The 26,990-nt window shown below is 38.4% G+C and overlaps 1 protein-coding gene across 1 annotated transcript in view; it reads left to right on the top strand.

Moving 5' to 3' along the window:
* Positions 1 to 26,990, top strand: part of CFAP61 (cilia and flagella associated protein 61) — a 354,812-nt gene that overhangs the window by 34,835 nt on the left and 292,987 nt on the right. The window contains exon 5 of the mRNA XM_037057020.1: positions 7,966 to 8,098. Coding sequence (XP_036912915.1) covers positions 7,966 to 8,098 — 133 coding nt within the window. The remainder of the gene's footprint in view (positions 1 to 7,965; positions 8,099 to 26,990) is intronic.

Genomic DNA, 26,990 nt, shown 5'->3' with positions numbered 1-26,990 from the left:
GCAATGTGTGCAGCTGTCAGGTGTCAGCAAAGCCAGACACTGGTTAAAGTGGTAAGGACAGATTTTAATCAGTAGTAACTATTGCAATAGTGAAGAGTTCAACATGAACTGAATTCAACTTACATTTGTACAAAGGTGACTAGGAATTTTAAAAGGAGAATGAAGGAATAGGGACAGGGTGATAAGGGGCCCTGTAGAGTCAGGGAAGTAAAAAGTATGTAAAATGGGAACAGGGATGGTCTATGTGAAACCCATATGAGTTTGCTAACTGGGCACTTACTGAAAGTTGGCTCCTACCACAGAGAATGGGAGACAGGGGCCCTATCCACAATTGTCTTCTGGAACAAACAGGAAGAATTTTTTTTTTTTGCAACCTTAAGCTTTCTTAGGGAGGTGCTTTAAGGGACGGGTTGGGGGAAGGGTTGGGTCATCCTAGGGATGTGGCCTTAGCTGTTAGAAAATATGTTAGTGTTTGTTCAGGTCTTTATAGGCCAAGCTTGAGGCCTACTTAAGAAGAAGGCTCAGAGTATCCTGCCTAGATTTGGGTCAAGAAGAGAGTCTTTGTCACAGAGAAGCACAGAACTCCCTCTGTCCCCAAAGAGTATGCTCCTTGTTTGCAAACACGCCCTGCATTGACATTAACAACAGAAGTGGCCAGTGAGTATCCAGTGATGACCTTGGATTTCTGGGAAAGAAGGCTGGAGAGTGTGAGGTGCAGGTTAGTTATCCTTGAAGGATGCTGGAATTTGAAGTAAGTGAGGAGGTCAAAGTCTTGGATAGGAAAAGAGGTGGAAAGAGGGAAGATGGTGAGCCCCACTTCTAGGAACAATGAGTAAATCAACTTGTGTCATTGGTGATAAAGATGAAGAGATGGAGGCCTTAAAAATGAAGCTAAGGGCTCTGGCTCATCCCAGAAACAGTGGGGGCTGGCAAAAGCTTTTGAGTAAGGGAGTGAGGTGAAGAAAGCAGGGTTTTAAATGGATTAGCAATAGTGGATGGAGTGGGAAAGTGGACAGTGCCTGAGGGGCAACTAGTTTCATGATTCAAACTTTTGTAGTGATGACCTCTTCCATGAATTGATTATAAATGTTTTTCACTTGTCTTATTGACCCTTCCTACCTAAGCAGTAATAATGTTAATAATAATATCACATATTATTGTTATAATATTTACTGTCTTTGTGGCACAGAGATGTTAAGTGACTTGCCCAAGGTTACAGCTATTAAATCCAGACCCAGCCATTCTGGCTTCCCAGCCCAGATTGGCTGGGTCTACACTGTATGGTTTAAACTACACTGTGTGGTTTATTCTCTAATCTTTTCAAAGGTGCACCATGAGCCTTTGATGCATTTATTGTGGACCCTCAGTATACCCAGCCACAGATGACATATGCACAAAAATAGATGGGCAAGTAGTCAAGGACTAGTTTTAAAAATTAATGCAGAGGCAAAATAGTTTGTGAAATAGTCATGTCTGTCCTAAAAACAGTTGGTGTTTGTTTCTGGTTCCATGTTTTTGACTCACCACTAGAGAATCCTTCTGATGCTTGGCATGTAGAATGGTATTGTTGGGTGACATCATACCCAGGTTGGTAGTATAACTAGCAAATATCCTGGTTGCCTGGATAAGGATCCCCTGCTGCTTCTCCTTCCGGGGAGTGTTGACAAGAGGTTAAGAATAAAGTTCAACCTAGGGAGTTATGTTTAAGCTCCCCCTAGTTGTCATCTTCTGTGTATATGTGGTGTGTGTGTTTTTTCCTTCATGTACCATGGTCCATTGGCTAGTTCTTTCCTTAGCTCTCAGGTTTTATAGGCTCAAGACCTGGTTTTTATTTTTATTTATTTGTTTGTTTATTTATTTATTTATTTTTGTGTGTATGGGGTCTTATCTACATAGTTTATTTTTTTTCATTAAGTATTTTTATTGATTTTTTATACTATTATAGTTTTCCCAATTGTCCTCCTTTATCCCCCCTCCACTCTGCCCCCCAACCCTCCAGCATCCCCCCTTAGTTTATATCCATGTGTTGTACATATAAGTTGTTTGAGTCTTCTGTTTCCTATACCATTGTTAACCTCTCCCCATCTATTTTATGCCTACTAATTATGCTGCTTCTTCCCTGTACCTTTTTCTCCCCTATTCCTCCCTTCCCCCTCCCCACTGAAATCCCTCTGTGTGATGTCCACTTCTCTGATTCTGTTCCTGTTCTGGTTGTTTGGTTAGTTTTTGTTTTCATTGTTTTTCTTTTCTTTTAGGTTCATTTGTTGATAGTTGTGAGTTGGTTGTCATTTAATTGTTCATATTTTTTTATCTTCTTTTTCTTAGATAAGTCCCTTTAACATTTCATAAAATAAGGGCTTGGTGATGATGAACTCCTTTTACTTGACTTTATCTGAGAAGCACTTTATCTGCCCTTCCATTCTAAGTGAAAGCTTTGCTGGACAGAGTAATCTTGGATGGTGTTCCTTGCCTTTCATGACTTTAAATACTTCTTTCCAACCACCTTCTTGCCTGCAAGGTTTCTTTTGAGAAATCAGCTGAGAGTCTTATGGGAACTCCTTTGTAGGTGGCTGTCCCCTTACCGCTTGCTGCTTTTAGGATTTTAACTTTGTCTTTCATCTTGGGCAACTTGATGATGATGTGCCTTGGTGTGTTCCTTTTTGGTTCCAACTTTTTTGAGACTTTCTGAGCTTCCTGGACTTTCTGGAAGTCTATTTCCTTTGCCAGATTGGGGATGTTTTCCTTCATTATTTGTTCAAATAAGTTTTTAGTTTCTTGCTGTTATTCTTCTTCTGACACCTCTATAATTCAGATATTGGAACATTTGAGGTTGTCCCAGAGAATCCTCAGCCTCTCTTCATTGTTTTAGATTCTTGTTTCTTTGTTCTGATCTGGTTGGATGTTTATTTCTTCCTTATGTTCCAAATTATTGTTTTGAATCATGGTTTTCTTCTTGTCACTGTTGGTTCCCTGAATATTTTGCTGTATTTCATTTTGGGTATCTTTCATTTGTTCTTTCATTTTTCAACTAAGCTCACTCAGTTCTGTGAGCATTTTGATTACTGGGGCTTTAAATTCTTCATCAGATAGGTTGGCAGTCTCCTCATGTCTTAGCTCTCTTTCTGAGGCTTTGCTGTGTTCTTTTGTTTGGGCCATATTTCTTTGTCTTGGCACAGCTGATAGGTTGTAAGGGGGCGGGGCCTTAAATATTCACCCAGGCAGGGCAACCCTCTATGCTGCACTGCCTGTGTGGGCGGGGCCAGAGGGGATGCAGTTTGCCTGCTTGTCTCTAGTGCACTTTCCAACAGACTCTCATGTCAGACTGGAAGTATCTGTCACTGGGGCAACCCAGCCTTAGCCCATAGTCCGCTCTGAGTCTCAGTTTTCCCCTTAAGTCAGTCCCTCCATGCAGCTCTGCTGAACTCTGCAGTCAGCCCTGCTCTGCCAGCTGCCTCGCCTTACCCATCTGGTTGTTTTGATTGATTTTTTTGTTAATTCCTCGGTTGTTGGAGTTCTGTGCAGTTTGATTTTCTGTCGGTTTTGGTTGTTTATTGATTTTAGATTGGTTGTTATCCTCTTCTTGGTTGTTTGAGGAAGCAAAGGGTTTCTACTTACATCTCCATTTGGCTGGAACTCCTAGTTTTTAAAATATATATTAATTCTGTCAAGGTGCTTATTATTGATGAAACACCAACATTTTTCCAACAGATGAACCTGTGTCACCAGAGGTAAAGGTGTCATCCTGCAAGAAGGTTGGAGGTTTTCAGCCAGAGTGCGCAGGGTGGCCTAGTTTAAAGCATTTAGATTTGGGGAGTGGAGCTGTGGCAGGATGGAGGGATCTTTTCCAGCAAGAGTTGGAGGAGTCATGGCAGTGCTAGCTGAATGGTCCACAGTGTTGATCTCTTGTCCTTGAGCCAAAGTCTCACTTCTCAACTGTTATGCTTGTGCTTGTGCTTCCTGCTACCACTTTTTGAAAGGAATGCTAATTTAAAAGAAGATTTTTGAAGTGCATAGTTGGCTTAGTGTAGCAGGGGATGGCTGGGTCTAGGGCACCTACCTGAGTTCTTATACGTCTACTGCTAACTGTTTTTATCATCTTAGGCAAAGTATTCCATTATCCCCCATGAGTCTTGCTCCTATTCATTTGTAGAGTGGGTGTGGTACCTAACTTCTGGGGTTGCTTTGATAATCTGGATAAAGCCCTGAACTTTAATAACATATGGCCTCTCAATAGGTGAAGCTACTATTGATATCAAAGGAATATAATACAAGGTAAAGTAGGATAATGAAGATGGCATAGAAATGAAATAAAGGGGTGAGAGGTTAAATATTATATATATATTTAATTAACTATATCTTTTTAATCCTTACCTGAGAATGTTTTTATTGATTTTAGAGAGAGAGGAAGTAAGGAGAGAGAGGGAAACATCTATGTGAGAGAGAAACATTGATCAGTTGCCCCTGGTACATGTCCCAACAGGGAATTGACCCTGCAAACTAGGTATGTGTCCTAACCTGGGATTGACCCACCACATTTTGGTATATGGCACAATGCTTCAGAGAACTTATCCTGTAGGCCAGGGCCAAATGTGTGTATTTTTTTGGTGTGTTTTTTTTCAAGTATATTTTACTGATTATGCTATTACAGTTGTCCCATTTTTTCTCCCCTTTTTGTCTCTCCACCTGATACTCCCATTCTCTCCAGCACCAACCCGACCTTAGTTCATGTCCATGTGTTGTACATATAAGTTCTTTGGCTTCACCATTTCCTGTATTATTCTTAACTCCATCCTGTGTATTTTGTACCTATCAGTTATACTTCTTATTTCTTGTACATTTCCTTCCATTTTCTGCTCCCTATCCCCACTGATAACTCTCCCTGTGATCTCCATTTTTGTGATTATGTTCCTGTTCTGGTTGTTTGGTTAGTTTGTTTTTGTTTTGTTTTTTTAGGTTCAGTTGTTCATAGTTGTGAATTTGTTGTCATTTTACTGCTCATATTTTTTATCTTCTTTTTCTTAGACAAGTCCCTATAACATTTCATATAATAAGAGCTTGGTAATGATGAACTCCTTTAACTTGACCTTATCTGGGAAGTACTTTGCCCTTCCATTCTGAATTATAGTTTTGCTGGATAGCGTAATCTTGAATGTAGGTCCTTGCCTTTCATGACTTTGAATACTTCTTTCCAGCCCCTTCTTACCTGATTTCTTTTTAGAAATCAGTTGGTAGTCTTATGGAACTCCTTTGTAGGTAACTGTCTCCTTTTCTCTTGTGGATTTAAAGATTTTCTCCTTGTCTTTAATCTTGGGTAATGTAATGATGATGTGTGTTGGTGTGTTCCTCCTTGGGTCCAACTTCTTTGGGACTCTCTGAGCTTCCTGGTGCATGTCTATTTACTTCACCAAATTGGGAAAGTTTTCTTTTATTATTTTTCTCTCAAATAAGTTTAACATTTCTTGCTCTTCCTCTTTTTCTTCTGGAACCCCTATAATTCAGATGTTGGAACATTTAAAGTTGTCCTTTGAATTCTTCTTTCCTCGTTCTGTTCTGGTTGAATATTTATTTCTTCTTTCATCCAAATCATTGATTTGAGTCTCAGTTTCCTTCCCTTCACTGTTGGTTCCTTGTATATTTCCCTTGATTTCACTTCAAATAGCCTTCAGTTCTTCCTTTAATTTGCATCCATACTCAATCATTTCTGTGAGCATCCTGATTACCAGTGTTTTGAACTCTGAATCTGATAGGTTGGCTATCTCCTCATCGGTCAGTTGTATTTTTTCTGGGGCTTTGATCTGTTCTTTCATTTGGGCCATATTTCTTTATCTGAGCAAACCAGGTACATTGTAAGGAATGGAGCCTTAGGTATTTTCTAGGGCAGGGGAAACCCACTTCCCTGCATTGTGGCACTGTATGTGGGGGAGGGGTCAGAGAGGAAACAATATCCTGGCTTGGCTCTTGCCCTGCTTTCAGTTACTTCCTTCACTTTCCACAAGTGAATTGTGCCTTGTCAGGTGCTTCCATGGTGCTGATTTCCAGATGAGTGGGCTTGTGTACATTCTAGGACCCTATGAGTCCTTCTGACCAACTCTCCTATGAGATTGGTAGTTTGTCTCACTGCTGCATGCAGCACAAGTTTTTACAACCAGAGGTTTTGAGGCTTTATTTTCCTGCATTGGAACCCTAGGTTGTGTGGTCTGTCCCGCTCCCCCATTTTTCCTTCTGGTTTATCCACACCAAATGTGGGACTGCCTGGTCCACCAGCTGCTGCCTTGCTGTCTGCGTCCATGAGTCTGTGTTAATTACCATGTCTATTTCTACAACCTCTTTGCCCTGGCAGCCTGACTCTACCCCTCTTAGCAGTCTGGATGAATGTTTCTTCTTTAACTCCTTGGTTGTCAGATGTAGGATAAGTGGAGGCAGTCTGGCTTCCTCACCCAGGTATCTGGGTAACTAAGAGAAGAATTGTTCCCACAGCCTTGATACTGGGTCCAATAAACTGTTCCCAGAACAAGAAGTGGGCTCTTGTGGGAAGAATTTTATGTTATGTTATGTTATGTTATGTTATGTTATGTTATGACAGTTTTCTGGCTTTGTTCCCCTCTAGTACTTAAACAGGTAGGGACTTCCTGCGGGGGACAATGATGATGAGAGACATGCAAGGGGGCAGTTGCCACAATGGGTGCCATGCTGGAGGGGGCCATGTCTCATGTCATGGCAAGGGCCATGACATGGGCCATGCAGATAGACACACAGCTTGCAGTGTGCATGGCTTGCCCACTCATGAATGAAGGCCTGCCAGACATCCCAGTGACTCTGTGAATATTTTTCCATCTGCATGAATGATGTGAACCTGTCAGGCCTTGAAAAATGGCAGCATATCAGACTTCCATGCAGTTCAATTTTCTGGCAATTCTGGTTGTTTTTTTGTTTTTAAATTGGTTGTTATCCTTCTTTTGGTTGTGTGAAGAAATGAGGCATATCTGCCTATACCTCTATTTTGGCCAAAAGCCCATTTATCCCCAAAAGTGTGTATTTTAGATAAGAAAAATATTAGGATATAAATATGAGAACATCCCAGAGGGGTAAAATAGAACACTAAATATAACTGAAAATACACTAAAAAGAAAGGAATGTTAAATATGGCAGTAAAATATGTCTAAGGACCAGCATCACCATGCTGCCATATATCTGGTTCTTGGATCATTTCTCTGCCACACACATGCACTGGTTGTCAAGGTCATTGAGAGGGTCCTGAGAATGGAGCATTTGATGTGGATGTCTCCTGGGTGGTGAACACAGCTTCATTACCTTTAAACTAGCATTTCCTCCTCCATGGTAAGTGTTGTAATATCTCAGGAGTAAAGTATACCCTGGGCCAGTGTTGAAGAAATGCATAAACACGGTTCAAATTCTTTATTGTAGTACTTCTCAGAGTCTTTGACCCATAACTATGACACTATAGCAGGGGACCTATAGTAGGAAATTGTTTTTAGACAGTGGAATTCTTTTGGGGAGAGGTAGAGGATTCTAGGAAGAATGTCATAGAAGTAATGTTCTTTCAAACACAATTGGGCCATGCTGCCCCCAGCACCTTGTCCTTTGGCTCATGACAAATACTGCTCTACATTTCATATGCAAACATGCTGAGTGTGTTCCCTCTGCCTGGAATTTTCCACCCCTAGCTCTTGACATAGCTTCCTTCCTTTCTCCTCATTCATGTCCTCAGAGGGGTCTTCTCTGACCTCTTGAGCCCATCACTCCATCCTAAAGCACTTGTCACTATTTGAAATGTGTGAAGTGATGTATTTGTTATACTTTTATCATCTGTTTTCCTATTAGAGTATAAATTCATTTCATTTGCATGTTGTTGTATTCCTGGCATTTAGACCAGAATTTGGCACATAGTAGGTGTTCCTTGGAAAGAAAGAACACTGAAATTCATTAAACCTTTCTGTTAAACAGGGTGGAAGATCATGATGATCTTATGCCAATATTTATGCACCAGGACACAATTCTGAAAGCAACTTATGGTGAATACTTTCTGGCTGAACTAATAGAGGCACAAGACAAAGAGAATCATGCTGTCGTATGTGAGGTTAGTAATTAATCCACCTAGGGATACATTTAGTATGAGAAATGGGAGAAATAAATGACGTTGCCCCTGGTTTCACCCAGCACCCCTAGAGTTGGCATTCTCTTTTCCTTCCCCATGCCCTTCCAGGTGGCATGCCAAACCAGCTTCTGAGCTGTGGCATCACACTCCTTCCCAGTGCTAACTAACTGGCTTTAGGCTTTCAGGTTTGTGTGAGGTCCTCCCAGATGCCCAGGCTGCTGTAGTTTATTTGCTCTGTTTTTATCGGTGGGGGTTACAGTTAGGGTGAGGGGAAAGATTCTCCAAGAGTATCTAGGGGGCTTTTCTGGAACCCCAAGATTCCAGAGGCCAGAACTTATAAACCAACTTCCTGTGGGCAGATGGATTTTGTTTGACTTGCAAAGTAATTTTTAACTATTTGTTTTAAAAAATTTCACACTTAAAGAAAACTTATAAGCACCCCAATTCCCTAAATGTTAACATTTTACCACATTTGCTTTATTACTCTTTGCTTGCTCTTTCGCTATATCAGTCTCTCTATATAGAGATAGATATATATTTACCATATTTTTTGGACCATAAGACTCACCTAGGTTCTAGAGGAGGAAAGTAGGAAAAACATTTTTTGAAGCAAAAAATGTAGTAAAATATTTAATAACATAAATAACATAATATTTCACCAATGCAAATGTAAATAGAACTCAACAGCAGTATTAATAACCATTATTCCTCCCAAATTTTGGGGGGGGGGGTGCATCTTATAGTCCAAAAAATATGGTATGTATTTTTATGAATCATTTAAGTGTATTAAACAGATATAATGCCCCTTTACCACTAAATACTTAAGTGTATATTTTCTAAAAACAAGGATGTTCTCTTCTATAACTGTAGTAGAGTGATCTGGTCAAGCCATTACCTAATCTATAGACCTTATTCAGATTTTACTGACAGTCCTCATAATGTCCTCTTTAGCAGATGTAAATCCAGATCATTCATTGAACTCAAGTGTCACATATCTTTAGTCTTTTGTAATCTGGAACAATTTCCCAGTCTGTCTTTGTCTTTTATGACAATGACAGTTTTGAAAAGCACACAGGTCAGTTATTTTTCACAGTGCCTCTCAATTTGGATTTGTCCGTTGTTTCTCATGGTTTGATTTAGGTTATTACGGTTAAATTTGGTTGAATTAATGGCTAGAATTTAAAAGTTAGGAAAGTTTCTATAAAAATCGGAATTTCTAGCTTTTCTGGAAAAATCTGAAGGGTCTGCTTTTCTGCAGCACCCCGTGAGTTGGAGCGTGGGAGTGACTGCCACTGCCTATAGCCTGGGGGCTTCATGACCCCTCAAGCTGGCTATTTTTCCAGCTTTTTACCAGCTTGGTCCTGTGACCCCTTCAGTTGTGACCACTGATTCAGAACTTGCTCTACAAGTGTCCTGCTTCTGCAGTGTTTATCCAGGAAGGCTCTACTGAGACTAGAGGTAGAGATGGTAATTAACACAGACTCATGGGCATGGACAGCAGTATGGTGATTGCCAAAAGGAGTGGGGAATGGGTGGAGGTAGAAGGGAAAGGGGGGAATAAATGGTGTTAGAAAGAGACTTGACTTGGGGTGATAAATATTCACTGCAAGATGATGTATTGTAGAATTATGTACCTAAAACTTGTATAATTTTATTAACCAATGTCACCCCAACAAATTCAATTTTAAAAAAAGAATGAAAAAAAGAAAGAAGGATGAAACCCATACCCTCCAATATGTCAGTCATAGACCCAGAGGTCTATACTAAAGGAAAAGGATGAAAAGGACAAAAAAGAGAACTGGCAAGCTAGGTAGCAAGCATTAGTGTGTTTTAGCCCAGAGCAGTGAGCAGGCCTACCCAGGGTCCCAAGTAAATGGTGGTAGCAACTCTGCAACTCTGAGACCATCTCTTATCCATGTCTCACTCACTCTGTAGGCATTCGAAGAGGGACACTCCTCCCTTCCAGAATTGTAGCTAGTGGTAGGTTTCTACTCTGCATTTACCCCCACAGGATTTGATAAAGAAGATACTACTTCTGATGCTTCAGTGTAAGTGTACTGAGGTATCTTTAGGTGTTCATATTGATTTGAGCCTGCTAGACTAGGCATTCCTAAGAAATAGCTCAGTGGCATTCTATCTCGGGCCATCCCATCTGAAGCTTTGGGTGTTCTTAAGAGCTAAAAAGGCTGAATTGGGATATTCAGCGGGTCTGCCCAAGGGTATGGAGAAATTGTCTGACTGAAAAAAATTGAGGCTCTCAGGACCTTGGGATCATTACAAAGTGTATGGTGACTCTTCAGCTTTAGGAAGGATAGGGCTGTGACCAATGTCATCTGTTTTATGTATATATAAGAAATGTGAGGAAAATATTTTAAAGTAGTGGTAGTCAAACCTGACCCTGAGCATACATTGAAACTATTTATTGTGCTGATTAGATCACATATTATGGGGACCCTCCACCAGCATTTCTGATCTAGTGGGGGCCAGAGCATTTTCATTTCTCACCAGTTTCTGGGTGCTCTAGTGCAGACATCACCTTTGAGAACTCTATTTTAAAGGAATGAACCTTTCCTCCATATGGCTTGTTGTTGACTTGTGTGCAGGGACCTCATAAGGTCAGCCTTTTGTTGATAATTTTGGGAATGGAGAAAAAAAAACAATTCAAATGTGAGCTGGAATATTCTTTTGGCGTCACATGAAAAACATAGAGGGCATTTTTTTTAAGTTCTTTGAAAGAGGTTTATCTAAGCTTGAGCTGAAGGCTGACTACAGAATAACCTTATCTTGAATGAACTTTTGTGCTTGCTTTTTACATACCATAACTAACAAACATTAATTGAAACCTTGGGTGCCAAGCACTGTACCTGAATATTTCATTCATAGATCTCACGGTCCAGGTAAAGATGATCACAAATTACATTTTTTGTTTAAGTGAATATATGACCTCTTTTAAAAAGAAGGACTTTATGCCAGTTTATTGAAAAGCATTCAAAGGTAAGAATTTAGCAGCTTTACTCCAGGATGATTTGTTTAGGGATTCATTATTTTCTACACTCACTTTTCATTTTGACAAAATTCTAAAAACTATGTAAAGAATATTACTTTTCTTGAAAATTGAGGCTTTTGATACTATGATCAGTGATTCTAAAGTTTGTTGTATATGAGAATCACCTGGAAGCCTTTTTAGAAAATTAAACCAAGAAACTTGAATCCTGATTATATAAAGAACTCAAACAGCAATAATGAGACAATCCAAATAAAAATGTGGCCAACGAATTTGAACAGGAATTTCTCGGAAAAAGGTATACAAATTGCCAATAAGTGAAATATTCGACATCATTAGTCATAAGGGAAATGCAAATGAAAACTACAGCAAGCTACCACCTTAAACCTACTTGGATAGCTGTAATAAAAGAGACAATAACAAGTAAGTGTTAGTAGGGATGTGGAAAAAGTAGAACCCTCATTCATTGCTGGTGAGATTATCAAATGGTGTAGCCAGTTTGGAAAACAGTCTGACATATTCTCTGGTGTTAGATATAGAAGTACTACTATTGGACCCAGCAGTTCCACCTCTAGACACATGTACACACAAAAACATGTACACAAACATTCAAAGCAGCATTATTCTTAATAGTCAAGAAGCAGAAATAGCCCAAAAATTCATCTGCTGATGAATGGATAAAGAAAATATAATATATCCATACAATGGAACATTATTAGGAAATAATAGGGATCGAAATACTGATGCATGTTTGAACCTTGAAAATACTATGCTAAGTGAAAGCAGCTAGGCATAAAGACCACATATTTTCTGATTCCATTTACATGATAGCCCAGAATAGGCAAGTCTATAGAGACAAAAAATAGATTCATGGCTAGAGAAAGAGGGGGATGGAAATGACTAATAATGGGTATGGTGTTGCTTTTTGGCATATGAAAATGTTCTGGAATTAGATAGTGATGATGGTGTACATCTTTGTGAATATACTAAAAATCACTGAATTGTGTAGTTTTTAAAGATTTATTGTTATGGTAGATATCTCAATTTTTCAAAATATTAGGATGTATTCAGACCAATTAAATTAATCTTTTGGGGTAGGATACAGTCAGTGTTTTTTAAAAGCCCCACCCTCATATAATTCCAGTGTGTAGTGCAGGTGGTGAAACATTTATCTACATGAAGGAAAAAACATTTGACAAAGAATAGGATTAATTTAGAGACATGCGGGCATTAGTTTACTATGGTAAGAACTGGCCCTAAAAATTACTTTTTGGAGTTCTAGTTCATACTATTTCTTCTACATTTAAAGGGTTTTTATTTTTATCTTTTCACAGTAAGATTTTGCATTTTTCTTTAAGCTTTCATGTATTCTCATTCACCTATAGCTTCAGGCTAATGATAAAAGAAAAGGTATCTTTCTTGAAGTCCTCCAAGATTTTCCTTACATATTTAGGTGCTCCTATGTTGGGTTCAAATATGTTTGTGTCATTTATTTATTTATTTAAGATTTTATTCATTTATCTTTAGAGGGGAAGGGAAGGAGAGAGGGAGAGAAATATCAATGTATGGTTGCCTCTCATATGCCCCCTGCTGGGAACTGGCCTGCAACCCAGGCATGTGCCCTGATAGGGAATCATACCGCAATCATGTGGTTCACAGGTCCGTGCTCAATCCACTGAGCTACACCAGCCAGGGCTGTTTATATCTTCTTAATGGATTCTTCTCTCGAGTGTTTTGAAGTGCCCTTCTCTGTCTTTTTATGGTTTTTGTCTTGAAGTCTACTTTTTCTGATATAAGTATTGGTACCCTGGCTTTTTTTTTTAACCTGTCCATTTGCTTGGTATATTTTTTTCCAACCCTTCACTTTGAGTGTGTGTAGGTGTTTTGTTCTAAGGTGGATCTCTTGTAGGCAGCATATGTGCAGGTCATGTTTTCTTATCCATTCAGCTACCCTGTATCTTTTGATTGGAGCATTTAATCCATTAACATTTAAGGTGATTGTAGATAGGTACTTATTCATGGCCTTTTTCTCCCTTTGAATCTGTGTTCTTCTCTCTCTTACTCTTTTTCTTCATCTTCTTAAAGCTGTCCCTTTACCATGTCTTGCACTACTGGTTTGGTAGTGATGTATTGTTTTAAACTTCTTTTGTCTTGGAAACTCCTTATTTCACCTTCCATTTTCATTGAAGGCCTTGCTGGACAATGTAATATGGGTGGCAGGCCTTTGCTATTCATTACTTGGAATATCTCTTGGCATTCCTTCTGGCTTGCATTATTTCCATTGCAGTCATCAGTTACCCTTATCGAGGTTCCCTTACTTCCTGTTTCTCTCTCTCTGCCTTTAAGATTCTCTCTTTGTCTTTGAATTTTGCCATTTTAATCATCACATGTCTTGGAGTGGGCCTCTTTGGGTTCCTCTTGATTGAGACCCTCTTTACTTCCTGAACTTGTGTGACTTTTTCTCTCATCAAATTAGGGAAGTTTTCCATCATTACTTTTTCAAACAGGGGTTATATCCCTTGCTCCTCTTCTTGTGGTATGCTTGTTATTTGGATATTATTACATTTCGTGTTATTCTACAGTCCCTTAATCCCTTTGTTACTTTTGAGTCTTTTTTTCCTTTTCTTGCTCATTCTACCTTGGTTTTTTCTACCTTGTCCTCCAGGTCACTGGAGGATCCTCTGCTTCATGTAGCCTGGTTTCGATTCCTTCTACTGTGTTCTTCAATTCAGAAATTGTATTATGCATTTCCTCTTTGCTCTTATTGATACTTTCTATTTCCTTTTTCATGTTGATATAGTTTGCAGTAAGTTCTGTGCAGTTTCCATGTAGTTTTTGGTAATTTCACAGTGAGCTCATTGAGCTTCCTTATAACCATTGTTTTGAACTATTCATTTGGTAGTGGACTTGCTCCTATTCAATTTAGCACTCTTTCTGAGCTTCTGTTTGGTGTTTGTTTCTTTCTCTTCCCATTATTTGTGAGACTCTTTTTGTTTCCTTCTGCTTCTCCAGTTGATCTGTTTGGACTCCCTGAATTTGTGGTTTGCCCTTCTATGATAGGAGGCCTGTGAGATTTAGTGTTGCAGTCTCAACTTCCTGAACTTGATGCTCTTGGGATGCCCTTTGTGCCATTTATGTTGCCTCTCTAGATGTAAATGGTTTTTGATTATTGTTGGGTCATTCTTTAGTGGGTCCTTTCCTCCAGCTGTTTGACTGAGGGTCACTCTGTCCACCGGGTCTTGTAAGCTGTTGTGTTGATGATGCCTTAACAAAACCACAAAGCCCAGGGAACAAACCCAAATCCACAAAAATGTCCCCCTACACAATTCAACTATCAACCACAAATGAACCAATATCAATGAGGGTGTAAAGAAATTAAGGCTATTATTAAAAAGGAGAGAAATAAACTATAGTATAAATTCTAGTGACTTAATGTGTACAAACTTGATGGACAAGAAATGAATGTTAGAAAGCAATATGGGAAAGAAAGTATTGCTAATCATGGAGATGATCACAGTGGCTTTCATCTAGGTAGTCTCTAGTATTTACCACTGTTTTTTCTTTCTGGGTTTGCCTCTAGTGATGTCAGATTTTGACACCATTTGCCTTTTGGCAACCTGCTCTGAGACTGTCAGGGATCTACTGTCTGTGGCTGTTTCCTTCACTTACTAATCTAGTCACTCTGTACTCAGCTGTACTCAGCAGTGGGCTTAAGCCCCATAGGGCAGGGCAGAATCTCTCTTGGGTTGGGGTTTTTGTTTCCGCTCGGGCTGAAGCTGCTCAGAATGGAGTGGTCTGTCTGAGCAGGATGGCTGCTGCCATAGGGGTGATGACTCAGCTCCAGGATCCTGGTGGCTTCAATCAGTTCTCTCCCCAAAGCCTCTGTGTCCCTGGTCTCTCCTCAAATGTCTAGTCTGCTCTGCCCTCACATTTGCCAGAGCCGAGGGTAAGTTGCTAAAAATGAAAATCTGTACATTGGCCCTTTAAATGGCTCTTTTCATCTTCAGTCGTCTGTCTCTGGCAGAGAGCAACCCCAAGAAGATGCCCAGCTTCTTGCTGCTGGTTGTTATCTGTACTTTTGGGGGCTCTGTTGTTCTAGGCTGGGCATCCCAGCTGGGATTTAGACCTTATTCTTTTCCAGGGGATCCAACAGGCCACTTAATTATTCCTGCGGTGCTGCCACCTGTTGGTGCCTGGCCAGCTCTGCTCTTGAGTCTCCACCACAGTCTTTACCAAATAGTTGGCTGAAGCTGATTTTTCTGTCTGTCCGAGATTATAAGGCTTCTCTCTTGCTATTGTTCAGTTGTTTGTTCCAGGTGATATCTCCACAATTTAGTTGTAATTCCAGATTGGTCCTTGGAGAAGGTTCGTGTGGCTTCCATTCAGTCCTCTGCTGTATTGCCTCTCCCTCTGATATTTTCTTATGTGTGGTGTATCTTATTAGTTTTTACTCTCATTGCTTATACTTTCTGTGTTATATACAAAAACTTGTTGCCTAGACTAATGTCAAAGAACTTCTTACTTATATTTCTTCTACAAGTTTTGCAGTTTCAGGGCTTATGTTTAAACCTTTAATCCATTATGAGTTAGTATTTGTGAGTGGTATAAGATAGGGTTCAATTTTGTTCTTCTGCATGTAGATACCAAGTTTTCTCATTACCATTTATTAAAGAGACTGTCTTTTCCTCATTGAGTATTCTTGGCTCTCTTGTCAGATATTAGTTGACCATATATGCAAGGTTTTGTTTTGGGGCTCCTAATTCTGTTCCATTAGTCTATGTGTCTGTTTTATTCAGTACCATATTGTTCTAGTTACTATAGCTTTGCAATATATTTTGAAATAAGGATACATAATGCTTCTAGCTTTGTTCTTCTTCTCAGGATTGCTTTGCTTATTTGGAGCTTTTTGTGTTTCCATACAAACTTTAGGATTGCTTTTACTATTTCTGTGAAAAATGCCATTGGACTTTCGATGGGTATTATATTGAATTTATAGGGGGCTGTGGGTAGTATAAACATTTTAACAATGTTAATTCTTCTAATTCATGAATGGAATATATTTCAATTTGCTTGTATATTCAATTTCTTCTATCAAAGTCTTGTGTTTTCAGTATATAGAGTTTTCACTTCATTGTTTAAATTTATTTCTGAGAATTCTATTGTTTTTGATACTTTGTAAATTGGATTGTTTTCTTTATTTCTTTTGGGGAATAGTTTATCTTTAGTGTATAAAAATGCAGTGGAGTTCTATGTGTTCATTTTATATTCTGCAGTGTTACTGAATTTGTTGATTAGTTCCAACAGTTTTTGATGGAGTCTTTAGGGTTTTCTTTATATAAGATCATACCTGGAAACAAAAGATAATTTTACTTCTTTTTTTCTGATTTGAATGCCTTTTCTTTTTCTTGTCTTATTTCTCTGGCTAGGACTTCTCATCCTATGTTGAATAAGAGTGGTGAGAGTGGATACTCTTGTCTGGTTCCTGATATTAGAGGAAAATCTTTTAACTATTCAGTGTTGAGTATGATGTTCCCTGTGAGCTAGTCATATCTGGCCTTTATTGTGTTGACATGTGTTACTTCTAAACCCAGTTTATTGAGTATTTTTTAATCACGAGGGGATGTTGTATTTTGTCAAATAATTTATCTGCATCTACTGAGATGATCATACGATTTTTGTCTTTTATATCAATTAATGTAGTATACATCACATTGTTTGATTTGTGCATGTTGAACCAGTTTTGTATGCCAGGGAAAATTCTGGTTGATCCTTTAAATATGCTGTTGAATTTGGTTTAGTAAAAATTGTTGAGAATTTTTGCACCTGTGAGCATTGTGGATACTGGTCTGTAGTTTTCTTATCTGGTAGTGTCTTTATTTGGTTTTGGCATCAAGGTATTGCTGGCCTCAAAACGAATTTTGGAGTATATCCTCCTCTTTGACTTTTGGAAGGGTTTGAGAAAGACGGATATTAATTCTTTAAATATGTGATAGAATTCACTGGTGAATTCATCTGGTTTGGAGCTTTTCTTTGTTGGGAGGTTTTTGATTACTGACTCAATCTCATTGTTATTGGTCCATTCACATTTTCTGTTTCATCATAATTTAGTTTTATGTTTTTAGGAATTTGTCTGCTTATTTTAGGTTGTCCAATTTGTTGCCATATAATTGTTCATAGTAGTCTCATGGTCCTTTATATTTTTTGTGTTATTAATTATAATATCTCCTCTTTTTTCTGATTTTAGTTTAATCTTCTGTCTGCCTTATTCTAGCCACAGGTGTGTCTATTTCAAAGAATGAGTCCTTAGCTTATTCATCTTTTCTGTTGTTTTTGTAGTCTTTATTTCATTTATTCCTACCACAATCTTGGATATTCCCTTCCTTCTGTGAATCTTTGGCTTAATTTAATCTTCTTTTCCTCATTCTTTGAAGTGTAAAGTTAGCTTTTTAAAATTTGAGACCTCTATTTTCTTCTTGCTATGATATTTATCACTATAAACTTGTCTCTTAGAATTGATTTTTAGCATCCCATAGGTTTTGGTATGTTGTTTTCCATTTTTGTTGTTTTAAGATATTTTGGGGGATTTCCAGCCATGATGGAGGCATAGGTAGACACACTGTGCTTCCTCATACAACCAAAAGAAGGACAACAAATTTAAAACCAAAAAACAACTAGAACTGCTAGAAAATCAAACTGTATGGAAGTCCAACAACCAAGGAATTAAAGAAGAAACATTCATCCAGACCAGTAGGATTACTCTGTCCAGCAAAGCAATCATTTAGAATGTCAGGGCAGACAAAGTACTTCCCAGATAAGGTCACATTAAAGGAGTTCATCATCACCACGCCCTCATTACATAAATGTCAACGGGATTTATCTGAAAAAAGAATATGATCAAAATTATGAACAGTAAAATGACAACAAACTCAGAACTATTAAAAAGTGAACCTAAAAAAAATGAAAACAAACCAAGTAAACAAGTAGAACAGAAACAGAATCACAGAAATGGAAATCACATGGAAGGCTATCAGTGGAGAAATGTACAGAGAATAAGTAGTGTAAATGGTTGGTAGAAAATAGACAGGGGAGGTTAAGAATAGTATAGGAAGTGGATGTTGGGGAGTGCTCTGCCTGGTTTCAGGAATTGTAACTACCCCCATGGCTAAGGATGAGTGAGTGACCTCCGGAATGTGAGCCACAGGAGACAAAGCTTGTCTCTGGTAGCGAATACTGCCTCAGTTTCCTCTCCCTGCCCCCAAAGCATGGTTGAAAGTCAGTGACGGGTAAAACTCCTCACAGAGAGAGGGGTAACCTAAGACAGACTTGATCACTTAGGAGGTCATAATGGAAGGACTTGGGGGGGGGGGCTGCAACAAAGAGGGAACAATGGACCTTTACCCCCTGGCTATTTCGACATAGCCCGAGTCCCCATGTCCTCTTGGAGAAGTACTTCCTGGCTCTAATCCACTTAAGCCTGAAAACCTGTGATGGGGGAGGCAGTGCAGCCTCTTGCTGGCTACAGCAGGATCCGGGGTGATAGGGCATAAGAAAGAATTCCTAAAAGTCCTGTGAAGCCTGCCTTGCTAAGAGTGCTTTCATTCATATGATAACGGTTCAAGCAGGAAATGTGTATGTGTTCCAAAGTTTCTGCAGCCCCCTTTCCTGACAGACACTGACTCAGACTAAGCCCTCAGATTTCTTTGAAATGTTATCTACTGTTTGATCCTTGCTGCCCTGTATTCCGGTGTATTACAACCCAATAAAATCCCCTGGAGAAATGGGCTCCAGGCCTTTTTCCTCTGAGAAACTGGCCACCTCTCCTCCCCAAGCAGATCATGTCTTGGTAGTGTTTACTTTTATCTGTGGTGGACAGGGGGACTTGAGGGCAAAGTTGCCCCCACAAGTGGAGGAGCCAAAGAACTTATAAGTATAACTCATGGACATAGGTAGGGGAATGCAGGTGGGAGGGGATGTGCAGGGTGGAGGAGAACAAAGTGGGGAAAATAAGATGACTGTAATAGTATAATCCATAAAATATATTTAAAAAATAAAAAGAAAGATATTTTTTGATTTTCATTTTGATTCTTGGCTTCTTAGTTTTACAGAAGTGTTTCAAAATTTCCACATATTTGTAAATTTTCCGGCTTCCTTTGTGTTGTTCATTTTTAGTTCTATAACATGTGGTTAGAAGAGATACTTGGCACTATTTCATCTTTTTAAATTTGATGAGACTTGTTTTTGACCTAAAGTGTAATTCTTCCTGGAGAATATTCTGCTGCTCTTGGATGGAATGTTGTGTGTATTTTTGTTAGGCTCATTTGATTTAAAGTATCAATCAAGTCCAGCATTTTCTAGTTGATTCTGCCAATATTTGGTGTCCTTTCCAATGTTGAAAGTTAGGGTATTGGAGACCCCTACTTTTATTGTATTGCTGTCTATTTCTCTTTTAATATCTTTTAGTATTTACTTAATATATTTAGGTGGTTTGACATTGGAAATAAATGTGTTTATATTTATATATGTTTATGATTGTTACATCTTCTATATGAATTGACCCTTTTATCATTATATAATGACCTTCTTTGTCTTTTGTTACCATTTTTGCCTTAAGGCCTCTTTTGTCTCATATAAGTATAGGTATCCCTGCTTTCTTTTGGTTTCCAGGTGCATGGAATGTTGTCTTTTTTTCTCTTTATTTTGAGCATTAAAGCTGAAGTGAGTCTCTTGGGAGGCAGCATGTAGTTGGCTTTTGCTTTCTTATTCATTCAGCCATTCTGTGTCTTTTGATTGGAGAATATAATCAATTTACATTAAGAGTGATTAGCAATAGGTAGGGCCTTACTAATGCCATCTTATTATTTTCTGTTTTGTGGTACCCCTGTTCCTTTTATTCTCTCTTACTGCCGCCTTTTGTTAATTGATTTTTTTTTGTAGCAGTATGCTTAGATTCTTTTTTGTTTTGTAGATCTACTGCAGGTTTTGCTTTGTAGTTACAATGAGGTTTACATAAAACATCTTACACATGTAACAATATATTTTGTGCTGATAACTTAACTTTGCTCATATACAAAAATTTTACTCTTTTATATTTTCAATGTCACTTTACCTTTTTAAATATTGTGTATTTATAAATAAATTGCATGTATAGTTATTTTTAATACTTTTGTACTTTAATTTTTATACTAGAGTTGTGTTTAACATTCTACCATATTACAGTATTAGAATATTCTGAATTTGACTGTATACTCACTTTTTTCAGTGTGTTGTGTATTTTCATATGTTTTCTTGTTACTAATTAGTGTGTTTTCATTTCAGTTTAAAAGACTCCTTGAAGTATTTCTTTTAAGGTAGCCCTAGTGTTGATGAACTCCCTCAACTTTTGTTTGTCTGGAAAAGTCTTTCTCTGCCCTTCTTTTTGGAAGAATAGCTTTGCCTGGTAAAGTGTTCTTAATTGGCAGAGTTTCCCCACCCCCAGCAGTTTGAATATATCATGCCATACTCTCCTGGTCTGTAAGGTTTCTGCTAAGAAATCCACTAATAACCTTATGGAGGTTCCCTTATAACAAGTTACAGGGTTTTTCTTTTTTTGTCTCTTGCTACTTTTAAGATTTTCTATTTGTGTTAGATTTTTAACAATTTTATTATGGTGTATCTTGGAGATGATTTTTCAGTTGACTTTGGTGACCTTTGAGTTTCATGAACTTGGATATACATATCTCTTCCCAGAATTGGGATGTTCTCAGCCATTACTACTTCTTAAGTAAGCTTCAGTGCCCTCCTTCCTCTTTCTCCTTCTGGAAATCCAATGACTTGCAAATTGATCTTTTTGATGATATTTCATAGACAATGTAGACTTTCTCCTTTCTTTTTCAATCTTTGTTTTCCTCTGGCTGCATAATTTCAAAGATCCTGTCTTTTTAAAAAATATTTTATTTATTTTATTTTTAGAGAGAGGGGAAGGGAAGGAGAGAGGACGAGAAACATCAATGTATGGTTGCTTCTTGCATGCCCCCTACTGGGGACCTGGCCCACAGCCCAGGCGTGTGCCCTGACTGGGAATCGAACCTGTGGCCCTTTGCTTTGCAGGCCTCCATTCACTCCACTGAGCTATATCAGCCAGGGCAGATCTTGTCTCTGAACTCAATGATTCTTTCTTCTGCTTGATCAAGTCTTGTGTTGATGCTCTCTATTGCATTTTTTTTGTTTCATTCATTGTGTTCTTCAGTTCTAGAATTTCTGTTTATTTTTTAATAATTTCTGTCTATTAAACTTCTTGATTTGTGTATTGTTTTCCTGATTTTATTGAACTTTCTTTGTGTTTTCATGTAGATCGTTGAGTTTCTTTAAAACAGCTATTTTGAATTATTTATCTGGTAAATCAGAGATTATCATGTCTTTAAGTTTGTTTACTGTAAAATAATTATGATCCTTTGGTGGTGTCATATTTCCTTGATTTTTTCGTGATTCTTAGAGTTTTGTGCTGACGTCACATTTGAAGTATCAGTCACCTCCTTCAGTATTTACTATGTTCATAAGTAAAATATCTCCAGTAGACCTGGTAGGGATTCTGAGTCTTTCTGTGATACCTTGTGAATACATCTGCTCCTCACTTCCTGCTTTCTCTTTTGGCAGAATTCTTAAGCTTGTATGCATTCTCTGGATCTTGCAAAGTGGCAGGCTGAGTGCTGACAGTCTCTCTTTTTCTAAAGGTGGCACTACAGCTTAAGTTTGTAGTCTCCCTCTGGCCCATAGATTCAACTGATTTTCTGCATGTGCTCACTAGCCATCTGCCAAAGCCTATATATGCTGCTGTTGGGAACATGGAAGGGAGCTAGCCATAGGGGTATGGTTGTATATGGGTGAGACAAATGGAGAGCTGGGAGTGCTAGTGGGCCAGTTCAGGGGACTCGTGAATGAGGCATTTCCAGCAGGTCGTGAGTGGATTTCTTGATGGAATTTGCAACACTTTTATGATCTCTGTTTCTTTAATGTCCTCCAAAAGTTGTATCTGCTGCTTTCCCAGACTCTTTTCACCCACCCACCCCAGTTTTGGAGCCCCAGATTTAGTACACTGAAAGGGATTAAAGAGAAATGGAAGTATTCCACACCTTTGGGGAAGCTGGTACTCACTTACATACTATCCCTCCCTGCCTCAGGATAAATTACAGGCCAAGGAAGATATGTCTTGGTGCAAATCTGGGCCTCCTTGGCTGCTGGGTGACATGGATAATGCAAACTGTTCCTTTTACCTACTCTAATGTGTCCAAACTCATACTATTTTTATTTCAACCAAGTTCCTCTTGGAACTTCTCTGGAAACTTGTGCTTTCACAGAGGCTGTCCTCTGTGAGTGATTATTTAAGTTAATATTCTCCACTGGCTCACAGACACACCAAGAGGTGCTGGAGTGAGTTCGCAGGCCACTGCAGAGTGCACAGGTAGGAATGGTGTCTGTCTGCCTATTTCCTGATGCACATAAGCAAGAGTCCTCCCACCAGTTGTATATGCTGCTGAATTTTCCTGCTCCTTCAAAAGCACTTTTGATCATGGATAGATGCCAAATAGTTGCTGTTGAGTGGGAGAACAAAAATGATGGACATCTTTACTCTGCCACCATGCTGATGTTACTCTGGAAAAGGCTTTTCACTTTTTGCTTTCAAAGTGCTAGTTTCAACCTGAATCATTGAATTAGTGCTTGTGAAGAGCAGCTGCAGTGGGTTCTTCCCTCATATTTTTTCTTTCTCTAGTCATATGTTACACATTTTTATTGTCTGTAAGCATCAGAGGAAAGTTGGAGGCTAGAAATTGCAATCCCAACCCTGAAAGGATCCTTTGATGTCTCTAGAGAACCAGTCTTCAAGAGGTGGTGCTGCCTTAGACATCAGAAGCTTTGTGTTCTGTGAAGATGAAACCACAGATTCAGTCTTCAATGGAAGTGTAGAAGCGGGACCTCTCAAGGGAGAGGGAGAGGGATTTTTGCCCTATCGAGGGGAAATCAAATTTAGGATTTGGGAGATCTTAAATCTGTATCAGGCTGTATCCAATTAGTTAGTCTTTTTGGGTTCAAGATCAGTGTTGTCACTACTCTCCCATCTGTCTCCCTGTATCATTTTCCCAACCACCTGGACTTCCTCAGGCTAGTCTTTAGGCAGTGGTATCTGGAACTAGCTCTCTCTGGGTTACAAGAGGCAATTGTCAAACCTTTAGTAATTTTGCAAGCTGGTTGTTAAACACACAGACATTATTAAAAATTAAGTTATGTAAACTTACATATGATAAATTATGTTAAAAACAAAGTTAATAAATACACAATACTCATCACTTCCTAATTATTTTACTGTTATCTATACTTCAAGGTTATTTATCTCTATGGTCTCTGTATAGTAGGAATGCTGTATAATGGTGGGTACTGAGCATCCACTTCCAGCTCCCTGTTTGGTGACGTTACATTGGTAGCTTAAGATTGGCCATAAGGGGAGTATTTATATCATGGAAACTGGCAATTGATGCAAATGAGGTCTCTTCTCCCAAAATGCCAATTAGGCATTTACTGGTTACCATGCTTTTAGGTGACTCCAGTTGAGCAGAGATAACAGAACAAAGTACAAGAAGTCTGTTTCTTACCAGACCAGCCTGCAGTAGTTACAGGCCATGCATGTAGAATGTCTATGAGAGTTATGCCTGTGCCATGTGAGAAACTCCTCATGAAAGGTTTTTAACTGTGAAGACATTCTTTAGCTTGATAGCTCCTTTGGAGGATTTTTGAGTCACCATTTTGCTGCAAGTTGCTTTTCACAACTCTGTCCTGGCTTACCTTGACATCTGTTGTGTACTCCAAACTGAGGTTTCAGGGAAGGGAAGGGAAGTGAAAGGCCAAGGGTGGCTCCTAGAGACAGATGGGCAGAGTATGTGCTTTGACATCGTCTACGGCATGGGGAGCAGTAGTTGAGTAGGCACCACTAACCTGTGTACAGGCAGAGCCTGCCAGCTCACCGATGCCCTTGGCATCGGGAAGAGGGGAATCACAGCTGTCAGTGGTCACATTGAGGGCAATCTCATAGTGGAGTATTGCTACTCAAAAGGGATAAGTGGCTATAGAGCTTTTTATATGGAAGCATGAATGGTACAGTGTACATGTATCTATAAATGGACCTGCTTGTGAAGACAAAGCCACTGCACATATGATTTTCTAGTAATCTGAGCCTCATGTACCATCATGTAGATCATCATAGGAAAAACAACAGCAACAAAACTTACAGTTTTGCTCTTCAGTATACAATAATTGATGACACCTTTGTGATGTCTTCACCTGTTACCTGGAGGATAGATAGCAGCCAGCAACCAGTGCTTTTTTTGTTGTACAAGTAAAAAGTCCATTAAATTTATTTACTTTTCTAGAAAACATATACACAAAAAGATGCATTTGAACACTTCCACAAATCCATAATTCTAAACAGTGTTTCTCAAATCAGAATGTTTATTTGAAAGAACCCAAAGGAAAAAGCAGGCATTTCCACAATATGCCCTTGCTGTGTAGCAGTCCATAATTGTGAATTTTTGTGAATTGTCACAACTGGGATGAATGATGGGAATATAACAGGTTGTAGAATTGGAGAATGTTAAATCTTTGTTCCTAATGGCAAAACATGTTTTTCTCATTTTCATCAGAATGTGTGATCCATGCCATTTGAAATCAAATTCCAAACACAATGAGCCATTAGTGTAATAGCTTGTTACTAACAGCAGTCTTATAAATAATACATTCTTATCATGTGCATGCAGCTCTCTGTGAAGCCAGCAAAAGGTATTTCAGGCCATCGAAGTTTCTTTGCACCAGCATGGCTGTAGATTAGAAGGACATCTCCATGTATACCAATATGGGTGCCAATTTTCCCTGCCGAGATTGAGGCTGTCCATCTCTTTCTGCACATATGGTAGATGGATTGGTTAATCAGCATCTGCTGAGTTTTAAGCCTAAAATTACAGAGAAGCTAGACAACTACAGCTACATAGCCTTTGTTCATGAATGCAAACAAGAAAAACAATCACTTGTTATTTGTAAAAAAATTAAAACATGTATTTTGGACTTTTAATGTGTCAGTGGCTTTATAAAACAGCTGGGTAAATTCAGGCTTACAGCTAACTAGTATCATTGCGGGGCACTGTAAAGAAAAGAATATGCATGGAAAATTAAGTTTTAAATATTCCTCTTGTATTTTAGCTTTAAAGAGAAAATAAAAGGAGTTTCACATGTATTTTTCAAACACATTTTTGAAAACAAAAGGTTTTAAACTAGTAGACACATTTGAGAACAAATAGTTTAATACCTAATTTTTCTGTATCATTTAAAAGGCTGCGCATATTATACCTTAATTTTCTTCTTTAGTAGGTTAAAGTAACAATTTTCAATGTTTTTCATCTCATGGCACACATAAACCAATTATTAAAATTTTGTGGTACACCCAAAAATCTATTTTTTGCCAATTTGACAAAAATTGGTGTAATTTTGATTGATTTACAAAAATATGTGATGGTAAATACTCTTTTTGCTCCAAACTTACTTCTTAAAAAAATCAGGTATCAATACTGGTATATAAGGATTTCTGATGCCAAGAATTAAGCAATGCAAACTTACCTGATGTGACCAATAAGATGTAGCTCTGTTACATGACCTATATATTTATGGGTAAAGACAGGCCATGCATGTCTTTACACACCAGACTGATATTGTTGTGTTGGGTGTTGGCATTTTTATTTGACATTCTAAGGAAAAGAGATCATTGCCCCTTACTAAATACAAGAGTTCAGGTAAGAGTTCAGGTATTGCATGTTTAAAAAATTTTTGCAACACATTGGTTGAAATCACTGAGCTAAAGTATTAACCATTTTCCCCAATTGGACATTTATGGCTAAGGAATGCCTATGATTGTTGAGTTCTACTTTTTGAGCAAAATGATTGTCTCAAAAAAGTATTCTCAATACTTGAGGGACAAATGCTGGTTTCCTACAAGAGCTGGCAGAGTCAAATCAGTCAATCAGAATATGCTTAAAATTCATGTAATAACAGAAATTATATATGTGAAGCTTATTTATTGTTTCCCAGTTTTATGGATATAATTGACATATAACATTATATAAGTTTAAGTTGTACAGTATAATGATTTGATGTATATATATATATTGCAAGACAATTACCACAATAAGATTAATTAACTAACATTTAAAAAAGCTATACATTTTCTCTCTCTTTAAAAATTTTAAATGCCTGAGATGGGAGTAAAAGACAGAAAACTGTACTTGAACAATAATTAAAAAAATAGTTCTTAATGTGGAATATGATAATATTAAATTTTGTTAATTTATATTTTAGTACCAATAATAGGTACAGATTAGGTAGTTACTCATTAAAAGATAAGTTGTTTCCTCTAATGACAGCACTTCTGACACCAAATTTATAGTTTTTTTTTCCACACCAGCCAATTCTTCAGCTTTCTAGAACATCCTACAATTTTATGCTGACACTACCTGGAGTTAGCACGAACCCCACACATTTCGGGCTCATGCCCACAAGACTGCTCCCACTTCAGAAGCTAGTTGTGAGTCCCAGATTGTCACCTGTACTTCTGACTAACTGGCTATAAATCTGGGTTACCACAACACCCACCTTGGGTTCAAGGGGTGTTGGGTTACCACAACACCTACCTTGGGTTCTAGTAATTTACTAGAACAGCTCATAGAACTCAGGGAAGTACTTTACTTACTCCTACTTGTTTATTATAAAAGATACAACTCATGAACAGTCAAATGGAAAAGATACATAGAGTAAGGTGTAGAGGAGAAAGGGTTGTAGAACTTTCATGCCCATCTTGGG

Source organism: Sturnira hondurensis, unplaced genomic scaffold (genome assembly GCF_014824575.4).
Source record: "Sturnira hondurensis isolate 20B ecotype Veracruz unplaced genomic scaffold, ASM1482457v3 Scaffold0009244, whole genome shotgun sequence".
NCBI classification, from domain to species: Eukaryota; Metazoa; Chordata; class Mammalia; order Chiroptera; family Phyllostomidae; genus Sturnira; species Sturnira hondurensis.
Note: the sequence above shows the minus strand (reverse complement) of the source record. Positions and strands in the feature narration are given on the sequence as shown.